The sequence below is a fragment of the Astatotilapia calliptera genome, chromosome 13, assembly GCF_900246225.1.
Source record: "Astatotilapia calliptera chromosome 13, fAstCal1.2, whole genome shotgun sequence".
In the NCBI taxonomy this organism is placed as follows: Eukaryota; Metazoa; Chordata; class Actinopteri; order Cichliformes; family Cichlidae; genus Astatotilapia; species Astatotilapia calliptera.
This window is the reverse complement of record NC_039314.1, coordinates 24526469-24548792: the sequence shown is the minus strand read 5'-3', so window position 1 is coordinate 24548792 and position 22324 is coordinate 24526469. Positions and strand designations below refer to the sequence as shown.

The following is a 22324-nucleotide window of genomic DNA, read 5'->3' as shown; positions in this document are numbered from 1 at the left end:
TTTCTGATTAAAATGCTATGTTTATTCCAAGTTTTTCCACATACATAAACACAGACTACAACGGGGCATTAGGGCCACATTCAGGAAAAAAATAGTTCATTTTGAAATTAAAGTCAAAATTTTGACATTAAAATCAAAATAACAGTTTGAAAAAAAGTCAAAACAATACAAAAGTAGATATATACAGTACAGTGCAAAAAGTAAGAAAATGAAAAGCTTAAAATAATAACAATGGGAAATGGGAAAAATCTAATGCTACCCATAGGAAATGTTATCAGGAGGCATGGCATGATACTAATGGCTACACCCCAGTGCAATAAAGAGGATGTACGTTGTATCACAAGAGATAATATAACAGCTGATCCAGCTGTTTCACTAATACATCAACACAAGGTATAGATCACACAGAAGTCGAGGCAGTTGTTTGGCTTAAAACGACAACTTTAATCTCCACATTTTGACTTTATTCTCTTTTTTCTTTTTCTTTTTTCCTGGAATAGTATTTTTTTTTTTTTTTTTTTTAACTCTTTATTTTGTACTTTTTCCTTTGTATTACATACGGACAAGACAATAATAATAATAAACACAACAACAAACACACAAAAAAAAAAAAAAAAAAAAAAAAAAAACCACGAGAGGTCCCGCCCTATAAGGCTGACTGAGACTTATAAGTTATCCATTTTGTCCACTGTTTTCGGTGTTTGTCAGATTTCAGTCTCAGAGTGTAAGTCATTTTTTCCATTGTATATATGTCCTCGATTACGTCCATCCAGTCTTCCAGTTTTAAAGGATCGCTTTTCAGCCAATTCTTTGTTATCACCTTTTTGCTTGACAACAACATAATCTTAAACAAATACCAGTCCTCCTTTTTTACATTTTCCCATATTCCAAAATACATTACTCGTGCCTCACACAGTACTTCATACCCCAGCACCTTCGTCATTGTTGCCGCGATTCTTTCCCAATATGATTTAATATATTTACACTTCCAAAACACATGTGAGTGATTGGCGTTCCAGTCTCCACATAATCTCCAGCATTGTTGGGGTGTTTTCAACTGCTTGCTTTTGATATACGGAGTAATAAAAAACCTAATCACATTTTTCCAGCCATATTCTCTCCATCGTCTAGAGCTAGTGGAGTTATGCTGTGTGAGACATAAGGATCGCCAATCATCCTCTGACAACTCAATTTGTAGTTCCGATTCCCACTTTTGTTTAATATATAATGTTTCATTCCTATTCGAATTTTGTAGGCCAACATATAATTTCGACAGAATTCCTGATGGAAGATTTTTGTATGCACCTGTTATTGTTCCTATTATACGATTTCTTTCTCTCGAGAGCTTCTTTCTAATTTCTGTATTGTAAAAGTGTCTTAATTGAAAGTACCTAAATAAATCTGATTTATCCAATCCGAATTGTTTCTGTTCCTGGAATAGTATTTTGATTTCAACCTCAAACTTTCTAGATTATTCTCAGAATTATGAATATATTTCTTTTTAATGTGGCACTAATATTACTTCTTGCAGTTATGCTCCCAGGTAAGAGTTGAAACAATAATGAAGTACAGCTCAGAGAGCTTTTTTTCAGGAAAAGCATGTTTGGGATGTGTATATTTAAGAAAGAAAGAAACATTTTTTTTCTTTATCAAAAACTCAAATTAAATAATAAAATAATAACACGGGTAAGAAAAAGAACTGGATACTGGATACTCAGTTGTTCTTTGGTTGTGAGGTTCAGCAGGCCCTTTATTGGTGGGTCAGCCTGGCTCCTGTCCAGTCAAACTTTGAGGTCATAAATCCATTATGACTGTGATGTACTAATCTCCAGATTATCTTGCAAGTCATCACACTGAACATCTCAACCAATTTAAAATTAACTGCAATATTTCATCACAATTGTTTGCATTTTTTTTCTATACTTATGCTGATGACACCCTGGTTTACATGGCTACACCAGTTATGAAGTCTCTGCATTGACTTCATGTCTGCTTCAGAATGAATTTCAAGATAATTTTAGTGGCTGTTGTATGAAAAGTGTTCTTTGTGATGACTCCTACTTATTTTTCATTCCCTCTGTCTGTTTTAAATTGTCTGGAATTTTTATTATTAGTCCTTGTAACAAACCACGGCAGACCCGATGACATTCCTGTGCTCTTCACCATCTTTATTAACACCAGTTTTCACACGTATGGTTGCTGTTCAAACACACAGCTGCAGCTCTCCCGCTGCCAGTTCAACTACCAACATACCAACAACAACAATCATGGCAGTCAGGACCAGCTTTTTATGCAGGTGAGGCATGACTGCAGATGCCACGCAGGCGTGTCCATCTCGCCTGCAGCGGCATCGCAGACCACGCCCCGCCACAGTGGTCCTTTGTGCTACTTCATGTTTTATGTTAAATGACAGGTGCTCAAGTGTTTTTACTTTTATGCTTTGTCTTGAGTGAGTCGGTACCTTTAGTGTATATTTTTAATCTGCATTTTCTCTTTTTTCAGGTTATTGTGTCAGAATTTGCATGGCTTTTATTTTACTATGATAATTTTTGGTGTATATTTGAAATTCTTAGAATTAAAGTCTGCATTAATTTACTTCCAATAAATACATCCGATTAAATACAAATAAATACATCCAAATGTTTTGTTTTGGGGATAATAGGCATAAACCTTCTAACACAAAACCACATGTTTTCCATACCATAGTAAGTTTATAGCTTCTCTTAACAAAGTTTGAGTTTATGAACTAAACTTCTCCCTGTGAGCTTTGGTGGAAGTTTGTGTTGTCAAAGCTTCATAACCTATTTATCTAAATGTAATTTTTTAAAATAGTATTTACACTTTAAGGCTCATCTAACCCAGAATCACCAACACATACATACAAGCAAAATTTCTCTCATCCTTCTGTACCTTATCTCTGCAGGTGCATCCAGTCCCCTCAGGGTTTTGTGAAATATAACACTATCATCTTTTATTACAAGGGTTCCCTCCCTCTTCCTTTTCCTGCGCCCTCACTCCAAAATTATTGTGCTTGCCTTCTCCCTGCGCTCTTACTTTACTCTATGTATCACTTAAGTTCTCCTTCTGTCTTAAATCATATTGGAAGTGGAAAGAACAAAAGCCTTGCCCAGCTGCCTTATAGGACAATAAAATCCATGGTGCTGTATGAAGCAAATTCTTCCTCAATAAGAAGTAAGAAGCTATATGATGATCTAAGATATTGTAAGAGAGCATTGACCAATCCCAGTGAGCAAGCTCAAATGACTATGCATCGTGAATGTCCAAGAGCAATTTTTCCTTATAGCAGGGATTTAACAACATAGCTTTTATCACTCAGCAGGTACATTATGAGGTCTTTAAATTAGCACGATAATCTCTAATTGTGAAGATACACAGAATTGTAAATAATGTCAGCTGCAGACCAATTGAGAGAACCAGCTGTTAAATATGTGACGGAGTTACACCGTCCCGGGCCGCAGACAGCTGACCTGAGCGCATACACGCACCACCACCGTTAGTTTCTACACTTGTAGCGCTGGGTTACCATGGCTGCGCGTCTTTTAGTCGACCGGGCAGATAACAGGAAGGGGTAAGAGGTATACTTTGAGCGGCACAGAGGGTGGCCAACATATTTTTTTTTTTACTCACCTTTAATAAAGCCGGTCGCGTAGACTCTCCGTGATCGCCGATCATACGAGTGGTTATGCAAGCCGATGGTATGGTGTTCCGGGGTTCAAATAGTGGGTTTGCGCGCCCTTGGAAAGGTCACGTGAACTGCATTATTTTGGTTTGTTTTGTTTTTGTTTTGTTTTTTGTTATTGTGAAACACTGTAGGCTGCCTGGAAGTGGCCATAAATGTGTGTATACATATATATATATATGTATTGTAGGAATACAGCTGGAAATATGCTGAGGAAAAAAGAGTGTTTGGGGGAAAGAAATGATAAAGGGATGACTATTATGCCTAGTGGGAGGGGCAGTGGGGCCGTCAGGGCCTACCTGGGCATTCTGTGAGATGTTACATTGAGGGTAACATGCAGACTGGCTCAGCCGCTTGTGTTTTGTATACAGATTATGGTTTTGTTTTGAATTAAGTAAGTTGTTTATTTTCTTTGTAAATAATCTTTTGTGCACCTGGGAGGAATAAACTATACACACTGAATGGTTCCTGACTACTCCTGCATTTGTTCGGGAGACGTTTAGGAGACCCCCGACAAATATGTCCCACATGTGCACCAGTCACACTTTATTTGTCATTAATAAAACTTTATTTTATTGAAGCGTAAGCAAAAGTGATTGCCACTGTGAGTGGAAACAGATTAGAAATTTAAGTATGCAAATGAACAGATGTGTTAGATTATTATTTTATATATTTGACATTAAAGATAACATTGTAAATAGTCTAAATAGTTTTAAACCAATAGTTAGTCCAGCTCAAACAGGATGACAAATTCTTACATGCTGAAGATCTGCCATGTCCTCCAGCATAGTCTCGAGCATGAAGGCGATATCAAGACACACAAGGAGCACTGGACAGGACCACTGAAGGGCATCAACCTTTGCAGTACTGGTATCTGTTCCTTTGTGTAAGGAGGAACAGGAGGAGCACTGCCAGGGCTCTACAAAATAACGTTCAGCAGAGTACTGGCTCATGTCCATGTTTCTGACCAACCTGTCAGAATCAAACATGAGAAGGTTCACATGTGACAGGTTTGAAAGATTCTAGAGACACAGTTGCAAAATTTAGGATGTTTGCAATCTAAGTGAGGAGAACGGCGCGTCAGTGGACATTTCTGGTGTTCTTTGGTGAATGCCAGTTGCATGACGCTGGGCTGCGAGCACAGGTCCCACTAAGGTATCCTGGGGTCTACCACCACCATCATGGAGTGTGTTCCTGATAGCTTGGTCAGAAACATGCACATGAATAGATTGCCAGAGATCATTGTGTAAGCATTGTTCATGTTCCTTAAAAGGAGCAAATGCTGGTCTTGCTGCTTGATTGATGTCCTATTATGGCCCTGCCCAGTTCTGCTTGTATAAAGGGCTATCTGTTGGTATCTCCTCCACATTCTTGACACTGTGCTGGGAGATGAATTTTCTTGTGACAGCACCTACTGATGTGCCATGAGCTAGACTGCCTGTGCAACTTGAATGGACCACCTGCAAAACTATTCCCTGTGGGGTGTATTGGCTTGTTGCTGCCTTTCCAGTGCACCCGTTGTCACTTTCATATACGTCAAAGCAGGTGAACTGGATTCACAATTGTTTATGGTTCCTAACTGCAGAGACTGATATTCCTGAAGTTTAACTGACTTTTTTGTTTTTGTTTTGTTGTGATTTAGTGTCCCCTTAAGGCAGTGTTTTTGTGCAGTGTATTTTATAGGTTAGGACTAGGGTTAGGTGTTCAGCTGTGATGGCTATGTCAGTGAATCTCCTCACAAAGGTAGATGTTTATGTGCATATGTGTGGAAGGAAGGAAGCAAGGGTTATGCAAATTTAAATCTATACAATTATAGATTTCCTTGTGAGTTCTATCTAGAGAGAATGAGAGAAAATGGAGTTTTTGAGGAAGAGATGAGAAGAGAATTGAAGAGAAAATCATGTTAGGGGAGAGAGAAAGAGGAGACAAAGAAGTGTGAGAGAAAGGAAACATTACCAAGAGAGTAAAGAGGTCCGCTGAGAATCATTTGGGGTGAGAGAACATTTTCCTGTTCTCGGGGAAATGTGTTAAACCAAATTACTGTTGACAACAGAATTATAGACGTAGACATACAAGGGAGAAAGAGAAAAGAAAAAAGCAATGGAGAAGCCCAGAGACTGAAATGAAAATAATATTGTGATTGTAAATCATTTAGAGACTTTGATTGTTCCTCCTGCTTTACATTCATTGCAGCTGAAGACAGAAATATTTTTTTAAAAGGAAACAGCAAGGAAACATCAGATGGATGTCTCCATCTGTGTCTCCAGACTCCAGTTCTAGTGACTCCAAAATATTCCTGTGTTGTTTTGGTGTAAATGCTATGCAAAGCTTTAAATGCGCAGTTCTATATGTTGTATCTCTCCACGGCTACTTGGCTGCATTGCCAAAAATATTTGGCAACTGGTAACGTGGGCTGCTGTAGTTCTGATTTGTGTTAGTGTTTGTTTTTTAGCTTTGCCTCTGCTGTGGATAAATATAAACCAAGATTTCCATCCTTTCTTCCTTCATCTTTGTTTCATTTAGCACAACACACACAGCCTTTGAGTTGTGGGCTTGAAGGAGGATTGCATGCAAATGCACCTCCATAACCTCAGTATTTGTTGAATACTGAGTCCAGATAATAGTTAAATTGTTTTAAACATGTTTTAAAATACACAAATGCACATACAAGCAAGACACAAACCTAAGTTAATAATAATAATATTTTAGTCCCTCATTGAACTCCAGAAGGAATTTGTGATTAATATGTGCACAAAGGATGGAAATCAAGCATTAATTGAAATTAAGAATTTAGCAATTCCATTTCCATTGTCAGCATCACTTATCGACTTGACTCCTTATCAGTGCTCTTACTGATTCCCATTGGGTTCCTGAGAAACATGAACAGGTATAAATGGAGGCTGTAGCCTGACTCTTCATCACTGCTTTTGTTACCTGTTGAAGTTCAAGATCGGTTCACTCAGCTTTAACATCACTCTGGTTTTGGCTAGCTTAGTGTTAGGATGCTGTCTGCGTGTTTCAAAGTTCTGTCTTGGACACAGTTTGCACTTTACCATCATGCTCTTGTCCTTTTGTGCAAAAAAAAAAGTAAAAGTGATGTCCATAGCCGTGCTGTAGACTGCATCACTATTTTCCTGAAATCAGCTGATTGTACCGCAAGTTCAAGTGGAATTGATTGGCAAGCAGACAAACAATTTTAAGGAAGTGATTTACTGGGCACAGTATCCACATTGTCTCTTGCATGTGCATGTTATGTGAATAAATAATTGATAGGCACTTTCATTCATTTATCATCATTATTTTCTAACTTTTGTTATATTGTGTCGATCTGTGGAACCAACACCCCAATACAGGAAGTTTGGATCGGTTGTCTGTTTAAATAGTCCAGTCTCTGATCCGATGAGTCGTACCCAGGAGGCAGTGCAGAGCTCAAATGGAGCAGATGGGTGAAGGGACTTGCCCAGTTCGAATTGCCTCTATCCCACGGATTTCTACAGGCAGGGATTTCTACCCTGCCTGTTAAACTGTGAAACTGATTATTAGGATGACTGCTTTTATTTAAAACCATTATCATCAGCAACACAAAAAACAAAACAAAACAAAAAACTAGACAAAACGTGACTGGATCATGGGACCATTTTTTTCTATTGATATTTAACTTCAATATATGGATTAAATACAGTTTCTGTTTAAATCACTGCCTTTTTAAAGACAAAAAGAAACATGATGAATGTGTTAGCATGAATTTAGTCATGAAAAGTAAATTGAATTTTAAGGTTTTGATTCTATAAATATTCATCTCCACTGTGTTGCTACAGTTAAATAAATAAATACAGTACATTTACAGCATGTTTAACAATACATAAAAACAGCATTGCATCATTTAAGAAGATAATTAAGGTCAAATCAGAGAATGCATACTTTATTTTGAGGAACTGGTATAGTACACACAGTGGGTGAGCTATAGAATTGCACAATGGTCCTTTAATAGAAGCATCAATGAGCTCATCCTCCGATAATATGGAGAAATAACATCTAAACTACACAGTGATACATAAATAATAAATCTAAATGGCATTAATTATCCACAACAAAATAAATAGCTTGACAATATCGGAACACTTTTGGTGCAGAGTGAACAAAACAACTGCAACAGAAAAATAAAGGAAAAGAATAAAGAAGTCTTCTCTTTCACCTGCATTGTGAATGTAGACAGACTGATTCCAAGTGATTGGCAGGAAGACAGATAAGAAGGCAGACAGAGAAACAGGCTGATGCTGGAGAAGCAGAACAAACAGACAGATGAGACATTAAACAGAAATGGAGAGGAACAGGATCGGTCTGTAATCTAATGATGATGATGACTGAGAGAGAGAGGGACTGTGTGCCTAGACTCTAGGTCTAATTATCTGTCACACACTGAAATGGAATAAGTCCTCGGGGAGAGAGAGCTGGAAAAGAGGGGGGAAGACGAAGGGAAGGAGAAAGAATGAGGAGGCAGTACTATGTGTACAGGGCAAGACAACAGTTGCATAACATGACCCCCTGGCATACTGTTGTGGTCATAAAACCAGATATCTGATCAACAGATGGATGATGGGTAGAAAACTTAACTTTGACCAATTTTTCATTTATTTATGGACAAGTAAATCCAAATATGTAGAGGAACAAAATTTCAGAAAACAACACTGTATGTTAACTTATGGTGTCATCTGGTGGTGGAGAATAACTACAAATGCTTCTGCCTTCCATATATGTAGTAGGTAAAGCATGCTTTGCCTACCACAAGAGACAGACAAATGCACAGCTGATGATGTATGATAATGCTCCATAATGTAATATCAGGGCTTTTCGCAGGAAGGACATGACTATACTAATTTAAAGCACTCACATGTTACTGAGAAACAAATGCCCCCACAGTCATGTGACAAAGAGAGGTTTCACAGAACTTAATGCCGACCTTTTGCGAAAAGTAATGCACAGCATCACTTTAGTAAAAACCTTGATTTTTCAGCCGCTGGACCTGGGCATTGAGTCAACCATGAACTTCTCTTTATACCAAAGTATTCTGGAGTCAAATGTGAGGCAATTTGTCAGACAGATAAAGCTTGGCTAAAATTGGATCAGGCAACAGGACAATGACTCCAAGCAAAGCAGCAAATCTACAACGAAATGGCTGAAAAAGAAGGTGTTGTAATGGTCCAGTTAAAGTTCAGACCTCAATCTGATTGAAATGGTCTGGTAGGACATTAAGAGAGCTGTGTACAAACGAATGTCAAAAACTTCAATAAACCAGTGCATCACTGTAAAAGAGAGTGGGTCAAAATTCTTCCACAGCGACGTGAGAAACTGATAAAGTCATAGGGAAAATGATTGCTGCTTAAGGTGGTTCTACAAGCCATGGGATGTTTGACATGACTGTAACATCCAGCTGTGCTGCAGCTCATTATAGGTACAGGACAATGGTTTCATCTGGAAACTATGGATTCTACCCACAATGGAAAGACATGAATGTTGGATTAATTGGTGATTCTTGGCGATTCTGTGCCATAAATACGTAGATGTCTTTTTCAGTGTTAGCCTTGTAATGTTCTAGTGACACGTTTAAGGTGTACCCTGCTTTTCACCCCACGACATTTGGGATTAGCTCCAGTTCCTTTGACCCTGAACTGATTCACTGATTCACAAAATAGATGGATGCTATTTCTGACGGTTCAGGAGGCGGATAGTGCAAGAGATGACAGCTGAAAGTGCTTCAGCAGTGCAGCTTGTGATGACTGATTTTGAGAAATGTGTCATTGGGTTACACTGGCTTCACAACTCCAGCTTCACAACACCAAGTTGGATACATGTTTAATGTACAGATGGACAGATAGCACTAGAAGACTGTCTTTGTAGATGTGGGGAAATTGTACCATTTGCTGCATGTCTATGAGTATTTATTAATAAAACAGAAATGGAAAACTATTAAGCCCACATTTCATAATTCTTGGAAATTTGCTTTTTACATTTTCTTTAGTGTTGACTATCAAGTTTTATTGTTTTGTTTTTTTTTTTCATTTTTTCTTTTTTTTTGTTGGCTTTTTGCAAACAGTTTAATATTTAACTTTAAGGGTGCACTCCCTCAAACCTCAGTTATTTTTTAAAGTAGTTAAACACACTGAATCACACAAATACACACTCCACCCTGATCTCCATCTCTCTCTGTTTCCCTACAGTGAGCTCCAACCAGAGCCATGGGGAGTACCCAGACTGCCGGAGTGAGAGGGAGTCAGGAGGGGAGGCATCTCTCCTGGTGTCTCCGCTGGTGGTGGCGGGGATCGTTATAGGTCTAGTCCTCTTCCTCTCATGCATCACCATCATCGTCGGCAGCTTGCGCAAAGACAGTCGACTCCGAAACCCTCACCTTCGAGCAAGCTATGGTCAGTCTGTGACACACCTTGACATATTCTAGAACTTCCTTTTTGGTAGCTTTTCAGACTCCCATTGGAATGTAAATACAGCATCGTAAGACATTAAGTTAATACGCAACTTGATACAATGTCCACGACTTCAGGTATGACTATACATTTAAATCTTTTTGAGTGTCATGCTACGAGCTTAAATTGACGTAAATTGGTTGGTTAGGTTTGGGGTTAATTACGGTGAGGATCAGGACATGATACCAGACTGAAATATGCAAAAGTTGGCTCTAAATACAGTGGTGCGGTGCTGATCTGTAAAGCACAGCTGGAGTATGAGATGAGATGCCATGTAGAAGAGCACCACATAATAGGTTCAAATAAACCATAGTTCATCACGCTGAAGTAACTGAATGTCCCCAGATGACAAAAGTCTGATTCTAGCACAGCATGAAGTTGATTTTTGTGTCTCCACAGGACAAGACAGTTTTTCTTATGGAGGTTCAGCAGGTGAACTGAGGTCTAGCTGCTTGGAAGACTTTCCTCCTGGTTTAGACTTTGACTCATACAGAGAGTCTCAGATAAACAGTGTGTATCCTGACTCCCCACCACGGTAAGTGCTTTTTGAATTTAAAAAGCCTGTGTAACAGATGTCAGTATTCAAATAAAAAACCCTCTTTTCAGAGTTAAAGTTTCCCCGGAGGCATCTTCCTTGGGGGGCTCAACCCGGGGTAGCGGTCATGTCCGGTTAGGGGCTCTGTTGGCTCTCAGGTGACTGTTTCCTCGCGGCTGCGTGCAGCGGGGCTAGGGGAGGGTCTGTGCTGACGGACGTGGGTTACTGACCTGGTAGCCTGGCTGCCCCTGGGTGGGTCCGGGATGGGCGTGAGGTTCTGGGGGCGCTCCGTCTCTGGGCTGGGACCCGGATCGGGCCTCGGGGGCTTGGGTCCTGGTTGGTGTGTTGCCGGGGTTGTGGGCGGGTGGGTGCATGGGGGCCCAGCCCTGGAGCAGGGTGCCGCCGGTGCGTCGAGCCACCTGGGGGGCTCTTCAACTGGTGGGGGAGATTGTCACATCTTGCAGGAGCTTTCCTCTCCTCAGGAGCTCCCTCTGCAGGAGGGGGAGATACAGGAGAGGTGGAGGAAGATCTCAGCCTGGGTGTTTATTGTCTTATGTAGTTTGGAAGATGAGTGGATGGTGGGGTGGGTGCAGTTTTCTCTGTGGTGGGGTTGGGTGGACTGTCCCGGGCTCTGTGGGGCCGGGCGGCGCTGCTGCACTGGGCCCGGTCTGGATGGGCCTGGGCCCCCTTTCCCTGGCGGGTCGCGGAGTATGGGGGTGCCTACTGGGGTCAGCGGGGGAGCTGGCCCCAGGGAGGGGTCACTTGCCCCTCCCTTCCTTCCCTCCCCATCTCCAGCTGCCTCCCTCTTCCCGCTCCACCACAACCACCACACATGCAGGGCCTTGGAGTAGGGGTATGTCACCAGGGTGCAGAGGAGGCTACCCCCCCCTCTGTCCCCTTCTGGCTGCCTCTGCCTCAATTTTATCCCACAACTTAGACATTCACATTACTCACACTCTCATTACACATACATATAGGATCTTGGGGGTGGGCACGATACACGGAGTCCAAAGTACCATCAGGGTGTACACCCCACCCCTGGCATCGTTGCCCACCTCTCAATTTTAAATACACGTAGACATTGAGGGCTAGCAGGAGGGACCATGCGCTTACCTGCTGCTCTCTGGCAGGTAGCTCCAAGCCCTCCTGGGTTTTAAATGCACCTTAGAACACACATGCATCAACATTACAATGAGCGGGTGGAGGGAGGTTTGGAGTCTTCTCTCACCCCCATTCTCTGCGACCTGCTGGAGCAGGGGGGCTAGGACTAGGAGGAGGAGTTGGCCGTCCGACTGCGGTCTGGAGTGTGGAGCCTTCCTGCTGCTGCGGAGTCGGGGCGGTCTGCCTCCCCCCACCACAGGGAAAAGGGAAACACCACCTGGGTCTGGGTGCAGTTCCCCCCTCCAGGGGCGGGGGCACCTAGACCCGGTTTGTAGAGTACGCTTGGGGAGTGTGATCGTGTGTACAACGTCTCTTTATGTCTGTCTCCACGTTGGTTGAGTGTGGAGTAAGTGCATATGAGAGCATGAGGGTGGGAATGGATGTTTGTATCTGTGTGTGCCCGTATGTCTGTGTCTATATGTCAGGTTGGGTGTCAGGCGCCACCTCTCTGGGGACATCTCAGGCCCTCCAAGGTTTGGAGGCCTATCTCCCCCTACCACCACTTCCCCTGCCAGTGGCGGACCCCCTCAGACATCGGTGCGTTGGTGGTTCTTTGTGTCCGGGGATGGGCGTCCAGGTACACACCGGCTCACTCCTTGGCGGCCGCTTATCGGGGCCTGGAGCCTGGGGCTCGCTCGGGCCACTTCGGAGGTGGGGTGCCCCCGGCCTCTCGGCCTGGGGCTCGGTCACTCAGGCGCAGCTGGCTGCCGGCGGAGCTCACGGGCGCGTCACTGCAACTCCCCCTGGCTTCTGCTCCGCGGCTGCTGAGTGAGCCCTCATCTGGGACTCTCCTCAGCTCTTTCCGGGACAGTGGCGCAGCTGCCCCTCTGTTGGTCTTCCTTGGTCTCTTGTGTTCTGGGGGCCTCTGGATGTCTGGAGTTTTGATCTCCTCCACACCTGCTTCACGCCCTGGAGGACGGGGCTGTGCCCCCCCCCCCACACCCTCTAGCAGATTATTACATGAAGGAACCTTTTAAAAAACAAAAAACAAGCGCGTCCATGCTCACAGGTGTACACACGGGTGATCACACCCACAAACTACACCCTTTTTGGCTCCTACCTCAAAGCACACTGTGTTCTGTTGATCTTATGTGCTGCACAATAATGTTTAACATTTAGTATTTACTGTCATATTCCCATATATCATTGTGATGTTGTTTATTCTATTACTCTTGTTCTCTTCTGCTTGCTTTCTTTTTTCTTTCTCAGCAGGTGATCCAGGTGATTGATATATGCATTTTTTTTCTCTGCTCATTCTGTTGGTTTTTGTTTTTTGCCCTTCTCCCCGTCCCTCTTCTCAGCTGTTTCTCTTTCCCTCTTTCTTTCTCCCCTTCTTTCCCCCAGTCAAGTCTGTCCCGTATTCAGTAAGTGAAAATAAAATAAACAATAAAAGGTGAATCAAATGGACCATTACGGCAAGGCTGGGATGGTCAGTTTGGTAAAGTAAATCCGTTGGGCATCTTTCTTTGCCTTTAGACAACAATTCTGATGGCAAAAGAGCCAAACGGGACAGGCCAAAAAAAAAAAAAAAAAAAAAAAAGTTAAAGTTTAATCTACTATACATCTATTGCTTTATTACAACAAAATGTAAATGAAAATGTACCATAGTGATGTCTGTATACTAAATATGAAACTAAAATACTGCTAGACACCTGTTAAAATTGGAAACAGAAGGACGCTTGGGTTTTTTTACACATACCATTTGATAATTACTTAGATTTAACGGCGCAGGAAGGTCTCTGGTTTTGGAAAATTCCTTTTTTCTGGCAAAAGTTGAAAATAAAATATTAAGAAAAAACAAGTCAAATGGAATTTTTTGCCTTTCCTCAGCTACACACTACATTCTATTGTCAAAATAAGAAAGAAGAGCCTTTCCTTTGACATATATGTGAAATGTCAAGTATGAAATATAAGTGACCATTCATACACTATCATGCACTGTTCTTTGGCCACTTGGTTTGACCTTTTTCTGTGGTAATTCATTTATTAGAGAGCAGTGCTAACTTTGGTGCCCATTGCAAGGTTGGCTGTGAATATGTGCATGTGTGTGAGAAAGAGGGAGAGAGAGAGAGAGAGAGAGAGAGAGAGAGAGAGAGAGAGAGAGAGAGAGAGAGAGAATGGACTTGCTAAAAGCTGGTGTCATGGTGTTTTTGATCTAAATGTCAGCTGGTCTAATTGGCAACTTTAATAATTCACATAAATCCCTCCCCTGCAGTGCATATGTGTGTGCTTCATTCTCATCACAGTTCTTTAGAACCGTTCAAACATTTTACTCTGTTCAAGGGTGGATGATCTGTAGTCTATAACTCAGAGGGAATAATTGTCATACGACTGAACATATCATTTTATTTTATGGTTTATCAGAGGATATTGCTTACAGTTCTCCCTTTCTGCTGGCACCAAGTGTACACTCTATTTCATGATTATCCGGGGAGTATCATCCATCTGTAGTACGTGATTGAGATGACATTACATCTTATCACTTCCACAATTATTGTCAGACAACAGGGATAACGAGGATATCAGAGAGATAATTTACTGAAATGACTCACTGAAATTTAATAATAATAGTAATAATTAGACACAGTGGCACCACATTGCGGAAAGAAATCCAGCTTTTTGCTCTTTTCTTATGTAGTTACAAAGTAATTGTCATGTGCAATGTATTGAGCATCACAGAACTGCTGCATGTGACATAATCAAGGATTCCCATCTTCATCTCCTCAGTTCACATAGAAGGTAAATAAGAAATGTAGTGCTTCCTGGATTATGATTGTTTTTGGGCTCTTTGGAACTGATCTACATATATGAACTTAAAAATCAAAACACTATGTAACACTTTTACCACCGGCTCGTGTGATAAGACTCCCCCCTTATGCCCTCGGGTGCAGTCTTGACTCTACTTAAACATTCTGTGATAAAAGATACATCTCGAAAAATAAATATCAGTCTAGGGTTCATATGATTCTCGTGTCTACACAGACAAGCGGAGGCTAAGGAAATACACTTAACCGATTAAGGCTAATACATGTGAATACTCAAATGATAAGACACCATGCAATAAACCCAACACAGGATCTCAGGGTTAGAAAATGTATTAAACAATTGCAGGAAATTCACATCCAACCCTTTTTTCTTCATGAAAAAAAACACATATACAAAACATACAATAAACCCCCGGGGGATAGATTTCAGTATTTTTTTCCCTTAACCTGTCCAATGTTATTCTTTTCCCAGAGTGCACTCTTAGTTTATTTTTGTTGTTGGCGCGCTTTAGTTGGAGCTCTTAATAATAACAACAATACCTCCGAGTATCCGTGATGTCTCCACCTCCTCCGATGAATAACTCGCTCGTTGTGGTAGCAACCGTCTCCACTCGCGGCAGCGAGCAACGAATCTCCGGTTCCTTAGATAGCAGCGAGTCATCCACGGTTAGCGACTCTCTCCCGAGACAACTCTCCAACTCCGTCTCTCCGCTCCGGCGGAATCTCCGTTAGCCAGGACCGTGGCGTTAGCCTAGCTCCAGGGTGTGACTCCTTCCCTTTCAGAGTCTTTATCTGCCGTTCTCTGCGATAGTGTCTTTTCCTTTCCAGGCTTGTCTGTGCATTCTTTCTGTTTCCTCCGTTGCAAAACTCTCCTTGTAGGGGTGAGATCCGTATGGGATGCAGAGTCTAGACATATCCTCTCCCCAAGAGGCAACAAGTGATTCCGATGGAGGATCTTGATTGGTCCATCACCATCTTCGGGTTTCAACCGGAACACAGGTAGGTTCGGCATCTTACTTTCCACAACATATGGTTTTGACGCCCAGCGGTCGGCCGGTTTATGTTTCCCTTGCAACCCGAGGTTTCGTAGCAAGACTCTGTCTCCCGGTAGCAGCTGTGCGAACCTAATTCTTTTATCATACCGCTGCTTATTGTTCTCATTCTGTTTGGCAGCGACGGACTCTGCTAGTTCATAGGCAGCCTTTAACTCCTTCCTCAGGTCAGAAACGTACTTGAGGTAAGTTTTCTGTGGTGTGCCATCACTAGAAGTCTCGAAACACAAATCCACAGGTAACCTAGCTTCACGCCCAAACATAAGGAAATAAGGAGAGAAACCTGTAGCTTCATTTGGAGTGCAATTATAAGCATGAACCAAATGAACGACGTGCTGACTCCATTTTTTCTTTCTGTTCGGTTCCAGGGTCCCCAACATGTCCAACAATGTCCTATTAAACCTCTCGGGTTGAGGGTCTCCTTGAGGATGATAGGGCGTCGTTCTTAATTTTTCAACTCCAAGTAAACTCAACACTTCATGGACAAGGCGACTTTCAAAATCTCTGCCCTGATCACTGTGCATCCTCCGTGGCAGTCCGTAATGAACGAAATACTTCTCCAGCAACACCTTTGCAACCGTAGAGGCTCTCTGGTCTCTTGTTGGAAAAGCTTGAGCATAACGAGTGTAGTGATCGGTAATGACCAGAACATTTTCTGTGCTGCTCGAATCAGGCTCTATGGACAAAAAGTCCATACAAACGAGGTCGAACGGTCCCTCACTTTGCAAATGCGACAAAGGTGCAGCTCTCTTGGGTAGAGTCTTTCTTTTTATACACCTCTCACAAGACTTGCAATACTCTTCAATCTCTGACTTCATCCGAGGCCAGTAGAACCGGTTTCTTACCAAACCGTATGTCTTGTCGAGGCCCAAATGACCTGAGTCATCGTGCAGTGATTTCAGTACAGGGACTCTATACTTTTCTGGTAGTACCAACTGAGAACAGCGGGATTTCCCTGGAGGAGTTACAATGCGATACATCACTCCTTTCTGCATCTTTAACCTGTCCCACTCTCTCAACAGCAAAGAGCAAGTTGGTTGCTTGGTCTTGTCAACTTGGTTACTATTCCCATTACTCAGAGCTGTCCACACTTGTCCTATGCCGGGGTCTTCCCGTTGAGCGGTCGACAACTCAGCAAGACTCACAAAGGGCATATTCTTAACACTCAAAGAAGCCAGATTGCAATAAGCTTGTGGGATAGCTTGTGGAGAAGTGCCAAAAGAGTCAATGGCTCTTCTGGATCGTGGGTTTTTATGTTTCATCACCCCAGACATTTGACACAAGGCTCTCACTCCTGCTGCAGGAACGTCGTCCCACTCGGATTTGGATATCGACCCCGATTGTGGCCGGCGAGAGAGGGCGTCAGCGTCAATGTTTTGGACTCCTGCTCTGTACTTGAGACTAAAGTCATATGTAGACAGGGCAGCAAGCCAACGGTGACCCGTCGCGTCTAGCTTGGCAGACGTTAGCACATATGTCAGAGGGTTGTTGTCTGTCCTCACCTCGAACTTGGTCCCGTACAGATAGTCATGCAGTCTGTCCACTACCGCCCACTTCAGCGCCAAAAATTCCAATTTATGGGCTGGGTAATTCTTTTCTGAAGGAGTCAAACTCCGACTGACGAAAGCCACAGGTCTCAATCCTTTGCCTTGATCCTGGTACAGCACTCCTCCTAGCCCCTCCCGGCTAGCGTCTACATGCAGCACATAAGGTAGCTGAGGATCGGCAAAGGCCAACACAGGAGCTTGAATAAGTCGTCGCTTCAGCTCCTCGAAGGCTGCCTCATATTCTCCGCTCCATCGACCACCAAAGGGCTCTGCGGGGTTAAGGTACGGACCATCCTGTCTCTCCTTTACTTTCTTCTTTGCAGTTGAAGGGTAACCAGACAACAGTTGGTTCAATGGGTGAGCTACCTTGGAGTAATCTTTCACGAAACGCCGGTAGTACCCACAGAATCCAAGAAACGACCGTAACGCAGTCACAGTGTTGGGTCTTGGCCATGCGGTTACAGCTTCAGTCTTCTTTGGATCAGTAGACACCCCGTCTTGAGATATGAGATATGTGCCCAACGTAAGTCACCGATGGCTGACAAAACTGACATTTATCCAGTGACAGCTTCAGTCCTTCGTCCTTTAGACGGTCAAGCACCTTCAGCAACCGGATCTCATGCTACTCAAGCGTGGCTCCAAACACAATGAGATCGTCGAGATAGACCAACACCTCAAGCAAGTTCATGTCTCCAACAGTTTGTTCCATTACCCGCTGAAATGTAGCGGGAGCCCCTGTCACTCCCTGTGGCATTCTTTCAAATTGGAAGAATCCAGCCGGGCAAATGAAAGCTGTCTTTTCCTTGTCGGAGTCTGCCATGGGCACTTGATAGTATCCACTCCGAAGGTCAAGCACACTGAACCACTTGCTTCCACTGAGACATGCCAAAGCATCTTCAATTCTTGGCACCGTGTATTGGTCGGGAGTGGTGCGGCGGTTTAGAGTCCGAAAATCCACACACATCCTTATTTTCCCATTCTTCTTTCTCACGACCACAGTGGGTGAGGCATAAGGACTGCGTGACTCTGTAATAACACCAGCAGTTTTTAGCTGCGCTAGATGCTGTCTCAGTGCCTCCACGTCAGCAGGTGGCAACCGACGAGACCTCTCCCGAAATGGTTTGTCCTCTGTGGTTTTGATAGTGTGCTGGGTGCCCTTACTGCATCCGACATCAAACTCATGCAGAGAGAAAACTTCACTTCGCTCCATCATTTCTGTCACCAACCTTTCCTTCCACTCCTTAGGAACTGGTGAGTCTCCAAAGTTGAAAGAAGAGGGGCTCAGCTTCCCAGGGAACTCGACTTCAGACTCTTCCCTCCCAGGTAGAGATGACACGACGTCGACTGGAAACAGATGAGCTATTGGTGTCCCTCTGGTCAAGGTAATTTCCCGTGCTGACACGTTTCTAACCAGAACAGTAATTCTTTTGGCCGTCACACCAGTGGAGGTCTGCAACTCTGGTCTCACCAGAAGTCCATCGGGAAACCGTGACTCATTCTCAGGGTCATCAGGTGAGTCTACAAGGATTGTCTGAGTGCTCAGCACTCCATGAAACTTTGGTGCCCCAGCCACTTGGGCGACTCCCCCAGGCCGTATGGTGACAGGTTTGGCTTGGGTGAACCACACCGTTCCCCTCTGGTTACTGTCAGCATCAGGTGGTAACACTGAGATCTCACTGAAAACTTTTCTGAAGACTGGGTGAATGTGCATGGATCTCACAAAGTTTTCTCCTCCCTTTTCCCTGCAGTGGCTAAGCAATCAACTCACAGTGGGTGTGTTAGTGCCAACAAGCAGGGAAACTTCACCTCTCACAACTGGGTCGGGACATACCAACACAAGTGCATCAATGGTCTCACTCACACCTACATCTGCTTCCAAAAACTCCAGCCTAAGTGACAAATAGCCATCATAAGGGTACTCGGCGGAACTGAGACCCCATATCGCCAACGTGTCGATAGACGTCAATGGCAGGTGTGTCAAATATCTGTCGTAGAAGGATCTGTACAGCAGGGTTACTTGAGAACCAGAATCGAGTATGGCTTTAGAGTAGATGCCTTCAATCTGTACCGACACTACAGAGCTAGGGCCCACTAAGCCTGCAGGTACAGTGTCTTTCACTTTTCCCTCTAAGGTGCTGCACTTGGTGGAACGTGTTACAACCACCGGGATGCCAGGCCGTTCCTCTACTGGACCCCGCGGTAGTTTCCCGATTTCTTTGTCAGTTTAATGAGGCGCTTGTTGACTTTGAGTAGGTTTTCTTCACCTTCACATTCTCTCTTAAAATGTCCATCCTCCCCACATCTGTAGCAAAATATTCCAGGTTTATCCTCTTGATAGCCAGACCTTTGTGGGGTAGCATTTCTTTTATAAGGTGGCTTGGCAGGGACTTCTGGTTGTGAAATCTGGGTGTCTGGATGTGATGCAACCGTAGCAGCTTTAAGACTAAGCATCTCAGCTTTCATGACACTTATCTCTTTTTTCAGCTTTGCCACTTCAGGATCAACTTCTTGTTCAGGTGCCGACTTAGAAACAGGAGTTACAGACTGTGACATTACTGGGTTCTTGCTATCATTTCTGCTTTGGAGCATGTCCTCTTCCTCCCTTACTTCTTTTAGCAACTCACTGAAAGAAGGGGGTTCTCGCAGCTTGTGAGTCATACGAAGACGGAGTGCAATCATGTCTTGTTGCAGTGCTCCCCTCACAACCTGCTCCATCCGTAATCGATTCATGTCAGACAGTGCCACGCCTCCTTTTCTGAAAATACAGTGCAGCAGTTTATCCAACCTCAACAAGTAAGTAGACAACTTTTCGCCCACATTTTGGTAGGTATGTCTGAACTTCACCAGAAGATCGGACGCACTCTCAGTTGTTCCAAAAGCCGTCTCCAAAACCTGCATGTAGTCATATGAAGTTGCAGTGGGCTGCTGCACTCTCAAGAACCTTACAATGTCTGCAGCTGGACCTTTCAGATTTTCCACTATTCGCTGTTTCTTTATGTTGTCACTGCACTGCCACTCATCTAGCAGATGTGTTGTCTGTTCTGCCCAGGCATCATACTCTTCCTCCCCATTGGGCGTAGGTTTCACACCAGAGAACATGCGCAGCTTACGATAGCTCTGAGAATCAACAGATGTGGCGTTACATTTATCCACTAAGGAACTGATAGCATGTATCAAAGCCGTGTTCACATCAAGGGGTGAAGGCTGAAGTAAGCCACCAACGTCAGTAAGAGTTTTACCTTCCGCATTCAGGAATGACATTAGCTTAGATTGAAACTCATCATTTTCTGCAGGAGCAGTGAGCACATGAGCTGGCCATGGACCCGCCTCCCCAGGAAGTCCAACAACATCCGGTACGGTTTGATTTTTTAAGTCAGTTGAAGTCTTGATCAGTACCAACTGTGTCTTAGAAGCTACATCAAGACAACGGTCAACTATCTCGGATTTTCCAAATACTTTGACCTGGCTCAAGGCCGATAGCAGAACTGCATCTGTGACATCGGGGTCCACATCACTCAAAACAACTGCATGTCCATAAGCTAACTGCTTCCTTTTGCACCAAGCTTCAATTTCAACTGCTTCCATTTTTCTTTTTTTTCTTTTTTAGCTCAAACAGTAAGAGATCTCACAATAAATGTAACCACACTTGACAATGAAAATAATTTCCTTAGCAATCTCAAAAAAAAAATTAGTTCCCTCTCTTTGGTGAATAACGGAAAACCAGGTCAGTCATAACACAAATTACATACAATCCCGGACGAGCCCCCAAAAATGTAACACTTTTACCACCGGCTCGTGTGACAAGACTCCCCCCTTATGCCCTCGGGTGCAGTCTTGACTCTACTTAAACATTCTGTGATAAAAGATACATCTCGAAAAATAAATATCAGTCTAGGGTTCATATGATTCTCGTGTCTACACAGACAAGCGGAGGCTAAGGAAATACACTTAACCGATTAAGGCTAATACATGTGAATACTCAAATGATAAGACACCATGCAATAAACCCAACACAGGATCTCAGGGTTAGAAAATGTATTAAACAATTGCAGGAAATTCACATCCAACCCTTTTTTCTTCATGAAAAAAACACATATACAAAACATACAATAAACCCCCGGGGGATAGATTTCAGTATTTTTTTCCCATAACCTGTCCAATGTTATTCTTTTCCCAGAGTGCACTCTTAGTTTATTTTTGTTGTTGGCGCGCTTTAGTTGGAGCTCTTAATAATAACAACAATACCTCCGAGTATCCGTGATGTCTCCACCTCCTCCGATGAATAACTCGCTCGTTGTGGTAGCAACCGTCTCCACTCGCGGCAGCGAGCAACGAATCTCCGGTTCCTTAGATAGCAGCGAATCATCCACGGTTAGCGACTCTCTCCCGAGACAACTCTCCAACTCCGTCTCTCCGCTCCGGCGGAATCTCCGTTAGCCAGGACCGTGGCGTTAGCCTAGCTCCAGCTAGCCAATGTAGCCAAACGTGCCTCGTGCTTAGCCAAGCACCAAAAGATACGGGAAGCCCGGCTCAAACGCTCCGAATGATTACCGGGAAGTCCGCAGACGGGTGATATGTTGTTGCCGAACAACTTTGGTGACATAAGCAGTCCCGAAGTCCATGCTTTGTCTATGCCATTTTAGTAATCCTTCTTTTTCTCCTCTCTTCCTCCCGAGTCTCTTTCCCCCGGAAGTCATCTGCAAGTCATGACCTCTCGTGACGTAGCATACAAAACAAGTTACACTTCTTCTCTTTTAACAGACATTCACATTCCATGAAATTATGGTTTTTTAACGTAACTGATTTTTTCATACACTATTTATGCATTTTAATACAAACAGTTATATCACATATCTATACCACTCTTAACCTCACCATGAACAATTATTTTCTCTTTAACTTATTCTCATGAAAACAAAATAAATACCACTGATATTTATCAGAGTATTACAACTACAAACCACATTGTTTTAAGTGAGTTAACCTTTTGTCTCCCTGACAAACACTGTTTGCAAAAATGCATTTTTTTTGTTACATATGACAATAGAAATAAAAAAGAAATTAAGACATGACCTTGTTATTTTT

The 22324-nt window shown here is 43.1% G+C and overlaps 1 protein-coding gene across 2 annotated transcripts in view; it reads left to right on the top strand.

Moving 5' to 3' along the window:
• The window catches only part of bean1 (brain expressed, associated with NEDD4, 1), a 57320-nt gene that overhangs the window by 25831 nt on the left and 9165 nt on the right, over positions 1–22324 (top strand). For both annotated transcript variants that reach the window (XM_026189861.1, XM_026189862.1), the window contains 2 exons: positions 9919–10122; positions 10579–10714. In XM_026189861.1, the coding sequence (XP_026045646.1) occupies positions 9919–10122; positions 10579–10714 (340 nt within the window). The remainder of the gene's footprint in view (positions 1–9918; positions 10123–10578; positions 10715–22324) is intronic.